At 40.7% G+C, this 14,164-nt stretch overlaps 1 protein-coding gene across 1 annotated transcript in view; it reads right to left on the reverse strand.

The window, feature by feature from the left end:
• FAM53B (family with sequence similarity 53 member B) overlaps positions 1 to 14,164 on the reverse strand; it is a 97,612-nt gene that overhangs the window by 70,709 nt on the left and 12,739 nt on the right. The window contains exon 3 of the mRNA XM_065408023.1: positions 3,925 to 4,703. Within this exon, the coding sequence (XP_065264095.1) occupies positions 3,925 to 4,703 (779 nt within the window). The remainder of the gene's footprint in view (positions 1 to 3,924; positions 4,704 to 14,164) is intronic.

Below are 14,164 nucleotides of genomic sequence, written 5' to 3' on the forward strand. Positions count from 1 at the left end.
TCAAAGGCATTTCATAAGGTATTTTTATAGCAAAGAGCTGTTTGTGAACTCTAAATGAAACCACCTTGTACGTGAATCAGAGGAATGTGACCGATTCCTTGCACTGCTTTAAAACAACTTCTGCTGTGAAACAGTGTGGTTATAATTACAATTACATAGAGGCTACATTTCTTGAATGGGTCCTTGTATCATTCCAAAATGTTGGGCTTTTCATTACTTTGATAATTATTTGGGATGAATTTACTTAGTTCACTCCATCCCAGATGGTCAGATCACACAAGAAACAACACAAGGTGGGGGCGAGGGGGTCATGCGGTCATAAAGATGCAGTTACCCATTCCTGCAAAGGATTTCTATTGTACAGCATTGTCCTGCACAGCAGGAACCTGCAAACTCCTGCAAGCTGCAGGAACACTGCACTTTTCAGTATTAGTTATTGTCATATAGACTGCACGTACTGCTTGAGCTTGGGTCCATCGTGGGAACCAAAGTCAGGAGAGAAATCTTTAGTGTGTGAAAACTGTGCTCAGAATACTATAGCCACACAGACAGGGGTGTAGCATTACAGTTCATTGCTTTTCTTTTTTTGCTATTATTTTGTTCTACAGACCTGAAATCCAAAATGTTTTGGGCACATAAAATACCTTCAGCTTCACATAGGTTTAAATACCGAGAGAGCGGCTAGGGGCATAATCATGACACAGATAGGAGGGAACTCAGCTGAGAGTGGATACTGAATATTATGGTTGGTTTGTTTTACTGGGCACAGGTACATTTTACAAAAAGGGACTTTAATTTTTTTAATAGTCTCCTTCCCTTGCAGTACATGACTTAACTTTTGTTTGCATTCTTTTAAAATGAATATCACACATACCCATTCGCGGAACCTGGACTCTTGGGCCCCTGAAGATCTGAAAGGTCTTTGTCACTGGAGGCAGATTTAAACCTCTCCATCAACCCAAACCAGTGTGTCATTTACCGTCACTCAGAAATAGAGGCAGCTGGGGCTGAAGTTGAACTTAAACAAGAAGCTGCTGCAAAAGGAATTGGAATTTATTCTTCTATCTGGCACAAAGGGACTAAGTAAAAGGTAGCTGAAAAATGGATTCTTCCCAATGTGGGATCCATTTTCCGGGCTGTGGTTACTCAGCTGGTTTGGAGAATGTGCTCCCAAGTCCTATGGCTCCCCACCCCTGATCGGCTGCACGTTATTCCTTTGCCTTCAAGGCTTCTTGTCCTGGCATGGTACTCCCTGTCTGTGCCAGCTCGCAAGGCCCTCTCTGAACCCTAACAACGGTGTTCTGCAAACAGCCACGGCCTCTGCAGCACCCTTTAGCACCACCACCTGAGAGCAGGGGTGTGCACAAGGGGGGACAAGCAGGGGCACACACACCCCCAATAATCATCGGGGGCACAGAACTTCTCCGGCCCCAGGGTCACAGAGGCAGGGAAGAGCGAGCTCCTGCAAGGGCAAGGGCTGTGGGGAGGGTAGAGAGAGTTCCTGCCAAGGCCGGGCAGGGCAGGAGGGGCGTGAGCTCCTGGGTGCCCCTCCTAAAGGGGTCAAATTTAAATTCCTGAACATGCCCCTGCCTGAGAGTGAGAGGTTGGGTTCAAGGACCATGCTTGGAAGGCAACTGACTGCGTGGCCACAAGGTAGCATGGCTGGTCACTGTTTTGCTTTTTCTAAAAAAAAGAGAGAGAGAGAGAGACTGTAGTGCCAGGGAAAAGCTTCTTCAATTGCACAGCAGTCATGCCGTCTTCTCCACTCCTTTACAAATTTGCCTCAACCTTTATTTAGAACCAGACTGTGCAACCCTTCCCCATGGCGGTGAGCACGCACTCATGTGAGTACTGCTGTTGAAGCCAATGAGACTACTACTTGCCTCACCAATGCAAAGGTTGCACAAGCCAGCCCTGTGTCTTTCAGGCAATATAAATCCCCAGAATTATTCCAAATCACACAGCATCCACTTCTCCCAAGGCTCCTTCTCCCTGAAGGGATTATAAATCCCCTGCTGTCCACTTTTAGGTATGTTTAACGTACCTAGAGACTTGTTGATGAACACTGAGCCATCAGCAGAAGTGTTTTAATTCACAGCTGCCCCTTTGACCTCTTCCTACAACCTCCACCACCTCCACCACCACTTTCTTGGAGACCAGCCTGGAGCACATGAAGTATCCTATATATGTGGGCACAAATATACAGAATTACTGTATGTATTTTTTAAATGTTTCTGCCAATGCCAGGAAATGAAAAGGACTTCAGTGATGCCAGTTGTGTTATTTCAACTTGTGGCTAATAAAATATAACAACATGTGTAAGTTGCTTTTACTACCTATCCAGCTTATTAGCTAATAAAATAAGCTAAGCGTGTTAAATGTAACTGACGCAGTTTATCAAATGGAGATCACAGTGCATCACCCAAGAACACTGTTTCTGTCCCTTTTTATCATTTAAGCTTCTTTGGAAGAGGACAGACTAGTCACTTCCTCAAACACAAATGAACTCATTCAAGCAGCCATTGAAGCATATAAGCATAAAATGTCATAAAAGATCACATTATTCTAAAAGAAAAACTGTATTTATAACATCAGAAGTCATTACACTGGGTGACGGGAAGGAAAGGAAATTTGCAACTCTATTTCTGAACTGTACCTGCTTAGGAGATGTCACTCGTTTTATTGTTAACCATAAATTTTGTTAACTATAAATTTGTTAGTCTCTAAGGTGCCACAAGTACTCCTGTTATTTTTGCATAAACTAGACTTCATTATGCACTATCCTCCTGAAATGCAGTCACCTTTGGGATGAAATGCAACAGCTGTTTAACAGCAACATTACACAACAGAGAGTGAAGAAGAATATCGTATCCAGTAGAAACTTTAGGGGAAATTTTTGGCAGGCAGAATGTAATAGAAAAAATTGGAATTTGGCCAGGACAGCAGGGTTAATACCTTACTCTTGCAAAAAGAGCCATGGGATCTTTAGACCCAAATTTATCTCTGTACCACACAAAGCTGGTGTTATCACAGAGTTTATTATTGTAAATTATTGACATTAGAAACGCTGAATCATAAAACTGTGGTTATGGAAAACTTTATACATGCAAAATGAAATTGCTGCTTGTGCTGTTCTTTGATATATCCTTTCATTTTGACTCTTTCTCACACATTTTTAAAGGCCAATATCACGTAATTGGGTCTTGAAGGTTGAGGGCTATGGAGCAAAATCCTCTCAGATATGCACTTCTAATCTCTTATCTGCACTGTAGATTCGCACTGCATATTGAGGAAGAAAATTTTGCCCTATGTTTGCACCTGAATATGAAACTTGATAACATCTCCAGAGTGGAAAATTATAGGAGTCAAGACTGCTTGAAGTCACTGCTAATAGCCCGTACAGTCCCTACCAGTGAAAATTCAACTAGTAATAAAGTTAGTACTGAATACCCTGGATGTTGCCTTCACTTCCTCCTACACGCTCTCAAAGCTCCTCTCCCCTAAACATTTCCTATACAAATTCTACTTTAAAAATTATTTCTGATAGAAATACATACTATGAGGAAATATTGGTGTGGTGTGCTATAGGCCTCAGCATGCAGGAAAAAAAAGAAGGAAGGTTTTAAAAGAATAATGCTACAAATCCAGCTGGACAGGAATAAGTTTTCTGCTCTAACAAAAGGAACAAACTTATCCATAACAATCACAGCTATTTAATGCAGATTAATACAGCTGTGTCAGAAGAAAATGGATTTTAACCCAAATGGAAACAATTAAAATTCAGGCTTCTGTTGATTGAAAAATAACCCCACGTTGGTGCTGCCTGTTTAGTGTTGTGTTCTGTCCACACATAAATGTTCAATTATGTTCTGTAAATGTCTGTGCCACCCATGTTTGCCTGTTAGTAATGTAAGTATGTCTTACCTGAGTCATCTTGGCAAGGTCCAATGAAGGTCTTTGTTCCTGAACCTCCTCAGGCCGTCGTCGTTTAACTCCAACCTTCTTATCATTAAGGACACATGGCTGCGATCGGCTTCGCGACAGCCCGTTGGAGCGTCTCATCAGCTCTGGTGTTGAGGCAGGTGTGCTGTTTGCTGAGGGTGCACAATATTCTGAAGAGGAAAACTGATCATGTGAACAGGAGAGGGACCTCTGCATGTCCACCCGGTTACCATCTACAGATTTGTGATCATAACCCCAGATGTCACCTGCCTGCCCACAGGTGGTTGACTTCCTCAGCCCTTGGCATGGCTGACATCCAAATTTGTTGCTAAATCCAGACTGATCATATGATGAGGAAAGCATGTTTGACCTTGAAGGGAGGCTGAAACTTGAACTCCGCTGCATGGTGGTGATGCCATTGGAGTAGCGCTGGACACTTCCCCCACTATAACACCGTCTCTTTTCTACAGGAGTCCAGACCTTTGACCCTAAAGGCCTCCATGATGTCCTGCAGCTAGACATTTCATCAGAAAAAGAGAGTGACCTACACTGGCGTTTGCTGGGAGGTGCTGATGGGTTGCCATTATGATCACTAAGACTGAGGTCTTTGATCAAGTTGGTCACTGAACAAGTGTTAGCTGCCTCTCTGTGCCATATTGAGCCATCTTCACTTTTATCGGGCAGACAGTCCCAGATGATGGTACTAGGTTGCTCAATTTGAAGTGGATACTTCCTGCTGAGATCTCTCCATCTGTCATTTTCTAGTTTAAAAATGATAAAAAAAAATTATATATTAATATTACATCGATATATCTATACACACACACACATTAGCATGAATTAATTATATGGTTCATTTTCTATGTCCGTTTACTAAAAATAACACATGGGACATTTTCCAATATAAATTAACCCATGGAATATGGTTTCCCAGAGTGCGTGCCAAGTGATTGCTTTCAGATGGATGGACGGAGAGATAGATAGATAATAGCAGCAGCAAAAAACTTAATATAGAACTAAGACTGCTATAAGAAGAGACTATACAGAATGAACTAGCTAAGAGGAACTTAGCTTTACAAAAGCATACAACAATCACTTTATCTCTGTGACAAAATATGCCTAAGAATCATGCGTTTAGTTCTAGACTCTATAAGCAACAATTACCTGAGAGGTTTACAAGGTTACAAGAGCCTAAAGGAAACTTAAAATCAGAATTAAATGTCAAGGGTCAGGTTCTTAGCTGGCGTAAATTGGTGTAGCTCCACTGAAGTCAATGAAGCTACACCAGCTGAGGATCTGGCTCCAAGGTTTTCTTTGGAGTTGTCCTTAAGATAGCAATCCCAATGAAGTAAGTATATGTAAGCTCCAGTGAGGTCTAGTGGATAGCTCTCACTCCTCTTCTATTTAAAAAAAGAATGGCCTTAGAGCAGGGTAACATAGGAGGAACAACACATAATGTGACCTTATCAATGTGGGGAGGTAGCTGTTGTAATGGAATTTCAAAATTTGCAAACATGGATGCCTAACATCAGACACCTATATCCACAATCAAGTACGTAAGTAAATGACCTTATTTTGATATGGTAGCTGCTGAGTAGCCACAGTTCTCACTGAAGTGAACCCATAGTTGAAACTGTTGGCCCTTCCTTTGATAGTAGCATGCAATGTTGAGTCTCTTCCGAATTCAAAGTAGCCTTTCAGTCTATGTTCATATGAGAATAATGATGTAAATAGGCTGGGATTTTCAAATTAGCCAAAGGGAGTTAGGCACTCAAGTCCTATTGAATTTCAGTGGGGGATGGGTGCTTAACAGCTTTTAGGTTCCCCTGGAATTCTCAGTCATAAAGAGTGCAATAAATTGTTCACACTTTGTGATAAACCTGACAATATGAAACAATTAAATACTTCTTCATTTAAAGGGACACGTCAATGTGTGTTTAGTTTTTATTGTCCCCTCCCCCCCTTTTTCATTCAACAAATCCACAAGGACATTTCTTTCCCTGTCAATTTTGTCCATCTCACTTAGAATTTTTAATGCATTTCTAATATAGCAGAAGAAAAACCAACATGACCTCCTGTTGAGTATTTCTCCATGTGTATATATCAGCTCCATCAGCTAGTATGTGCCTGGTGAATGGCTCTGTGAATAGCATTTGTTGTGTCTTAACCATGCAACAGCTCACAATTATGTTTGAAAATATTTACAGATATGGTTACGGTTAGAACACTGATTGCAGCTACACGAAAGAAGGTTGCAAATCATGTTACAACTATGTTCAGATATATTGCTGTTGACCACTTAGGAGCACGGGGCAAATCCTGTTGATCATATTTCATGCAGATAGTCCTACTGAAGTCAATGACAGTACACAAGTGAGAAATATTTGACCCATACTCTACAATATGGTTAAGGCTAATGAAGTTCTTTAAAAACATCCTTGTTCACACTCAACAGGAAAACCGTGTTAGAACTATGCCATCAACAGCCGTGATGGAAAAAAGTAATCACCTAACCAAGCGTGACTGGCAACTGTTTTTGTAGACTGCTGTTGCAAACAGAGGCAAAATATATCAGTTAACTGTTGCAGCAGAGTTTTCATGTGTTCACATTAAAATAGTGTGATTTTTTTTTTACGTAAGCAATTGAATGCTGATTTTAAAAGAACTAGATAGTCAATCTACAGGTCTAGGCACTACCATAATACAAATAATAAATAAAGAATAACAGACTATTCCCCAACGTATAATGATCATTTCAGTTAGAGAGGTCAAATTTGGCACTTAACTAGGTTGACATCCTTTCATTTCTCACTGCATTGGGCAAGTTTTATTATTTCTAATTCTAAGAGAATGCCACTTAGTAACTGCAGAGCCAAATGTTGTTTGTGACCATAGCTATTAATTCAGTTCTATTTTAACCATTGCTGTCTTTCTCATTTTAATAAACACAATGAAGAGTGAGAAATATACACTAAACAATTACATCTATATTTAGATCTTTATTATTCCCCCTCCCCTTATTAATGCAGCCAACAGAGAGATTTCTCAGGTCAGTTCACCAGACAAAAGAAACAGAAATAGAAGCTAATTTTTGATGGCAAGCTGCCATGACCTTCAGGTGCTAGACGTCATATTTCACAAAAGGACTTGGTGAGCTATAAGAAGAGGATACAGGATACCTTCCTCTTTCGACATCACTTTTGCACAAACAGCTATAAATCTTTTAAAACTACAAAGAAAATCCAAGGCACAGTATCATCTTGAGCAACACTTAAGATTTTTTTTCCTTTGCATTTTAGAACAAACCTTGCAAAACATACTTTTCACCAGTGGAAAGTGTGAATTCTCTTTGCATATGAAGTGTGCTACCGAGGAGTCTATAGCAATGCTCCTACTGTGCAATGTCCTTTACAGTATGGTGGCCAATATAAATGATTCAATATATGTTCAGTCAGCCATATTTAGCAGGGTTCTCTCTGTGCTGAAGAATTACAGCATGAAGACTGTCATATGTTTTAGCCTGCTTGTAGTCCATCAGTATCGGATTATTATTTTTAAATATCACATGATAACCCAGGAAATTATTTTCACGGCAAATAAATGTTAACCTTGAAACTGACTGGGTGTTAAACTGGAAAAAAAAAAAAGGATATTGCAGAGGTTTTCTTTTTAAATGACTCAATAAAGCCCTCTAAGAAAAAAGGGTTTTGCTGTTTTTTTAAGAACAGGATTATCGTCTTCTAAACCCTGATATTAATTGTAGGGGAGCCCTTTATACTGCTGTAGTTAAGGATGTGTTAATTTTTTAAAGTTATACACCTCAATTTGGTTCACCCAGCTGCTGAAATTGTTCCAGAACAAAATTTACCATGAGAGCACCTCAACTCAAAAGCAAACTGCTTTGTTCGGGAACATTTATTTGCCCATTTATAAATGGGAGAGAAGCTACAAAAAAAAAAAAAAAAGAATCTCAGGTGCTTTTTTTCCTGCTGCAATTAAAAAGGTATCGTTGTTAGTTAGTTTGTTAAAAAGAAATACTGCTGGCCCTCAGGCCACTTACTTTTGGGTTTAACTTACAACCATAAAACTGAAAATGTCAAGTTGCTTATTGCACATGTCCAATAAATTTTTTCCTAATTTTTTTTATCTTACAGGTCTGTATTTACAGCGCATACCAGATGTATTCTGTAGCACCTATTTGATCATGAAATAGCTTTCAAAGCTCCCAAAATACAGACCGTCATTGTCAAACAGATTATTGTAGCTTTTATTTCGACTGCAGTAGCACCTCGAGATCCCAGCTGAGGTTAGAGCCCCATTGTGCTATGGGCTCTACAACACACATAATAAGGGACTGTCCCTGCCCTCCAGTGCTTACAATCTACATGGAAAAGACAAAGGGTGGGAGGGGAAACAGAGGCACACAGAGATTAAGTGAATTGCCCAAGGTCACAGGAAAAACTGGGAAAAGAACCCAGAAAGTAATTTTATAGAAGTTTTAAAAACCTGTGGTCAGAGAAATGCTCAGACCTCCCATAACCTCCCCCCCTTCTTTCTTTTTTAAACACTCCAATAAAAAAAGGAAATGACATAAAAATATTACAAGTAAGCACCTTCAAGTTGTAACATTCAACCACAAAAGTCAGAGAACTCTGACAATGAATAATTTCCCTTTACTCGTCTTTGTGTTTGAGTGTTGCAGAAGTCTGAAAACAATTGCTTAGCACTCACACTGCAGTATCCTGGCACAAAAGAGAGAGGCAGGCATGAAGCAGCAGCAAGTTAAAAAGAAGTTCCAACCTTACAGGCTGTCCAGCCATACAGGGACACGTAACACTGCTCTACAGCCAAAATGCTTCTGAAATAAATGTAGTCAAACTTTACTAATTCTGGGTCACTGAGAACGAAAATGATGCTTAAAATTGTTGATTGGCTCTAGTTTTCAAGATATGCTATTGGGTCAGTATATACGACCCTTGACTTGGGAATGGGGGAGGATAAGTGAGTTATAAAGGGAAGGGATCTCAATTTAAACCAGAAATGACTAAAATACATCTTTGACTGGATCTATGAGTAAATCTATGACTGGGTTTGGACAGTACTTGCTTTTTAGGCAAAACAATGAATGATGCAATCTGAAGCTGGTATTGCATCATACATGATATGAATTGCATCATGTTATTCCTAGAAGTCATGGATGATGCAATCATAACGAAGCTTACATCACTCTGCTGAACAAATTACCCTATATCAGCTCTAGAAATCATACAGTGTCGTGCTCTCTTATTTGTCAGTGTTTGATTTTGCAAAGGGACACATTTCTGTTTAGCCAAAGTGAGCAGAGATGCCTCGTACTTGTGTGAACAGTGCAGATCACTTCTGCTATGTTTGTGGTGAAGTGACTTTTGCATCACAAAAGCGCAGTATAACCACTATGGTTAAGAAAGCCTCTCACCTTTCTTTTGGCTGCAAAATTGGAGATCAGGACAAGAGGTGGGCCCCACACATATGCTGCAACACTTGTGCAACAAATCTTCGCCAGTGGTTGAACAGGAAAAGGAAATCTATGCCTTTTGCAGTGCCAATGATTTGGAGAGAGCCAACAGATCATACCAGCAATTGTTACTTCTGCATGGTGCCTCCAGTTGGGAAAGGTGTGTCAAAGAAGAAAAAGTGGACTGTGCATTATCCAAACATTCCATCAGCTATACGCCCAGTACCCCACGGAGAAGGACTGCCGGTTCCTGATGCACCAGAATCATTCTCACTTGAGTCAGACGAGGAAGAGGAAGAGGATGAAACTTCTGGTCCTGAACCATCAATGTCACAGGACCCACATTTTCTCCCATCCTCCTCCTCTGAACCACACCTCATAACACAAGGTGAACTGAATGACCTTGTCAGGGATTTGGAACTACCCAAGAGTAAGGCAGAGCTGTTGGGCTCCAGACTACAGCAGTGGAATCTCCTGGCAGGTGATGTTAGGGTTTCCATGTTCCATGACCGTCAAAAGGATCTTGTCCCATTCTTCTTCATGGAAGGTGATCTTGTAGCCTGCAACAACAGCGATGGTGTGATGGCAGCCCTCAACATGGTTCACGATCCAGATGAGTGGAGACTGTTCATTGATTCATCGAAGACGAGTCTTAAAGCTGTTTTACTGCATAATGGCAATGTTTTGCCATCAATTCCAGTTGGTCATGCAGTCCATATGAAGGAAACCTATGACAACATGAAACAACTTTTGAGGTGCATAAACTATGACCAACATCAGTGGCAGCTTTGTGGCGATTTGAAGGTTGTTGCTCTCTTGCTTGGTCTGCAGACTGGATACACAAAGTACTGCTGTTTTCTCTGCGAATGGGATAGTCGTGCAAGAGATTCCCACTACATCAAGAAAGATTGGCCACTCCGACAGTCATTGGAGCCTGGGAGGAAAAGTGTTCAGCATCCACCAGTTGTTGAATCAAGGAAGATTTTGTTACCACCCTTACACATCAAGCTGGGTCTGATGAAGAACTTTGTCAAGGCCATTGACAAAACACAAGCAGCTTTCAAGTACCTCCGTGGAAAATTTCCAAGGTTAAGTGAAGCTAAGATAAAGGAAGGTGTCTTTGTTGGTCCTCAGATTCGTGAACTTCTTCGAGATGATGCATTTGACCATGCACTGCGTGGCAAGGAAAAGACGGCCTGGAAAGCCTTCCAGTTAGTGGCAATAAATTTTCTCGGAAACAACAAGGCAGACAACTACAGGTTGTTGGTGGAAAACCTCCTCAAGGCATACAAAAGCCTTGGTTGCAACATGTCACTAAAGATACATTTTTTGCACTCTCATCTAGATTTTTTTCCACCGAACTGCGGAGCAGTGAGCGACGAGCACGGCGAGCGATTTCACGAGGACATTGCAACAATGGAGAAACGCTATCAGGGCAAATGGAGCCCATCAATGCTTGCAGACTATTGCTGGACAGTGACAAGAGATGCTCCATTTAATGAATACAAGAGACAAGCCAAGAAGCGCCGAGTAGACACTGAATAGGACTAAACTATGTACATAATAGTTTTTTGCCTTTTGTTTCATAATAAATTTTATTTATATAACCCTTTTGCTGATTTTTAAAGTGTTACATAAACAGGACAGGTGAAATATTATCATGTAAAGCAACCATAAACACATGAAAAGACCTAGGTTTACAATTTATGATTAAAACTCTACTATCTACACACTATACATAGACATAAAATGTAAAAACTTAAATATCTTAGAAACAGTAGCCAATCAGTTGTTTTAATTGTCATATTTGAATTCAGCACATCAAAATACATAATAAATAGCACATTTTATCTCTGAAGCAGACGACTTCTCAAAAATTGTAGACCAGTGAACCAGCCTGATCCAGTTCTCCAAACCAAGTCTGCAATATTATTAAATTCCTAGCTCGCATTTGAATAACCCTCTGACATGTGCTATCTCATTCAACCAGTCCAGCCTGATCCTGCATTCCTTGTGCACTCAAAACTCTCACTAGGGGCCTGATCCAAAGCCCACAATGGAGTCTCCATTGACTTCAGTGGGCTCTGGATCAAGCCCTGAGAGGCTCAGCCTCGCCTCTCGCTGAAATTAATGGCAAAACTCTCAGGATATGTCTATACTTGGAGCTAGAGGTGTGATTCCCAGCCCGAGGAGACATACACCAGCTAGCCACTAAAACCAGAATGAGGCTGCAGAGTATGAGCAGCAGGATAGACTAGCTGCCCTGACTACTTGCCTGTCGGAGGCCCTAGGTATGTATTCTGGAAAGCTAGCCCATCTTGCTGCTCGTGTGGCTGCATCTACATTCTATTTTTAGCATACTTGCTCAATGAGAGCTAGTATGAGTATGTCTCTTCAAGCTGGGAGTCACACCCCCAGCTTCCAGTGTAGACACACCCTCAGTGACTTCAGTGAGTATAGGCTCTAAGTTTGTTCTTGAGGAGAAGGCAACTTAAAGCTGTATCGGACATTGTTTGCGGGAGAGCTACAGAAAGAACTTTTGTGTGTAAGGCTAACAATAAAATAGTAGGGCTACTTTCATCCCTACTGTAACTTCATTGATTTCAGAGGAACTACACAAGGATGAATTTGGCCCAGTATCTTTTTTAAGGTAAATTACATTTTAGAACCTGACCGCTTTGGCTTTGTTCCTTTAATCTTGAAAAGCCTGGTTTGTCTTCAAGCCTCATATTCTTTGTGCCTTTAATACAGGCACAAATTAACCTGGTTAACTATAGAGGATTCAAAGCCCTTTGGGATCAAAGCAGAACAGTCACATGATGACCCAAGCTTCAGGCACCTATTTGACCTTGATTCTTTTGTTCTGACACATGCTATTTCATGACAAACCTAAAGGTGTGGTTTTCTGCAAAAAGCTAAGAACCGAAAACACATCAGACATGGGGGCGAAAAGATGCTGGAGGTGTAGTTACACTATTGTTCTCCATGGCCTGCTTATTAATTGTAATGTTTCACCTACATTTGCTGTGGTTGACAGATATTAAGACTTGTCTGCTCAACTGTGGTTGACACTAGCTTTGTTAAGTACCAAGCCACGAACAAGCCTCAACTAGAGCCAACACATCCTGTGCTTTTAATGTTAGGGTGTGTTGGCCTTTTTTTTCCTGTTCAGAGACTAAGGCAAGTCAGAAAGTTGGAACTGAAACTGCTTGCATGTGAAATATGGTTTAACCGATCTTCGGTAACATGTTAAATCGCCATTGCCATGATGATATTTTGAACTTTCCTTCAAGGCAAACAGTAAAGATTTATATCATCAAATTTTGAAGAGGGCAGAATTTGTTTTAAAAAGAAGGAATATTGTCCACTTTCCATTCTAAAGCTGGTCATTTCAAAATAACGTAAGTCTCACACCATTAGGAGAGGTTTCAGAGTAGCAGCCGTGTTAGTCTGTATCCGCAAAAAGAACAAGTGAGAGAGATGAAACTGCAGCTGCTAGTGCTGGGAGAAGGAGCTGATTTCTGCACCCCTGAAGGCCAGTAGTAGCCCTAAATAAGAAAGGTATCTCCCCTGCTCTGCTTAGCATCAAGTTCAGTACACCCAGGTCCTTAACACCACTGCCTGCCTAGCCTTTGAGCAATCCCTTGGATTTCCTCATGATCATCCACCCCAAATCAACTGCTGAGACTACACCCCATATTGGATTTAGGACGCAGAACTATGTATACATCAGATTGTTGCTAGGACCAAGTTTTTGATAGGCCCTAGCTATAGTATGAACCATTTTACAAAATCCTGCTATAAACAAGCCCTAGTCCCTAATCTCCAGTAAGGTTTTGTAAAACTGACTGCAACACAACCCACCCACATGTCCATGAACCAGGAAAACTGTGCTAGATGCGTTCTAGCAAAAAGCGTGTTGAAACATGTTTCTGGTTAACCTGGTCTTAGCTTCAGAGGCAAGAGCCATGACAGTTGGAGGGGGTTAGGTTATCATCACTACAGAATCTTTTCTGAAGTTGCTGCTTTCTACCTAAATGCTAGCTGTGCTGCTTACTGGTTCTGCAGTGACATCAGGGCCCCTCAATCTGCCTTGAATTAGGAAATGCCAGCACTTACCAGAACCGAAAATATCATCTGAAATTACAGCATTAACATTAAAGGGAACTTTAAAGGATCTTTAAACAGATCTGAAAAATGTGGCCTGCTGAAAAATCCAACAGGCTGCGCAACTAAGGTTTCTTTAAAGAAATTGAGCTGAAAGGCCCAAACTTAGAACAGCAACGTCCCACTTTTTTCTTTATATTTGTTTGCAGGCAGAGACTATGTACTTTTTTGCTTTCTTTTCATAATAAATTAAATGCTATATTTTTATAAGATAAAAATAAATACATCAGCAGCAGTGGCCTACCACTCATGAGCAACCTTTCAAGCATACTGGTGTGTTCCTGTGAGGAGAGGGGACCCAGTTGTTTGGCAGGGATACAGATTTCACCTTCAAGCGTCTAGAAGGTCATACATCTTACAGATGATGAAAAACACCTTGACAATATGCTTTTAAAATCAAAATAATCAGTGCATTTGGATTCCTAAGGAAATGCAGTTATACATTAATGACCTTAATCCTATAGTATTAGGAATTCCTAGGGGATTTGTGGGATCTATTCTGTCCTCCATAAAACAGCATAACTCCCATTGGAATCTAAGGTCAAATTCAGCACTTAGTTA

The sequence above is a fragment of the Emys orbicularis genome, chromosome 7 (genome assembly GCF_028017835.1).
Source record: "Emys orbicularis isolate rEmyOrb1 chromosome 7, rEmyOrb1.hap1, whole genome shotgun sequence".
Classification (NCBI taxonomy): Eukaryota; Metazoa; Chordata; order Testudines; family Emydidae; genus Emys; species Emys orbicularis.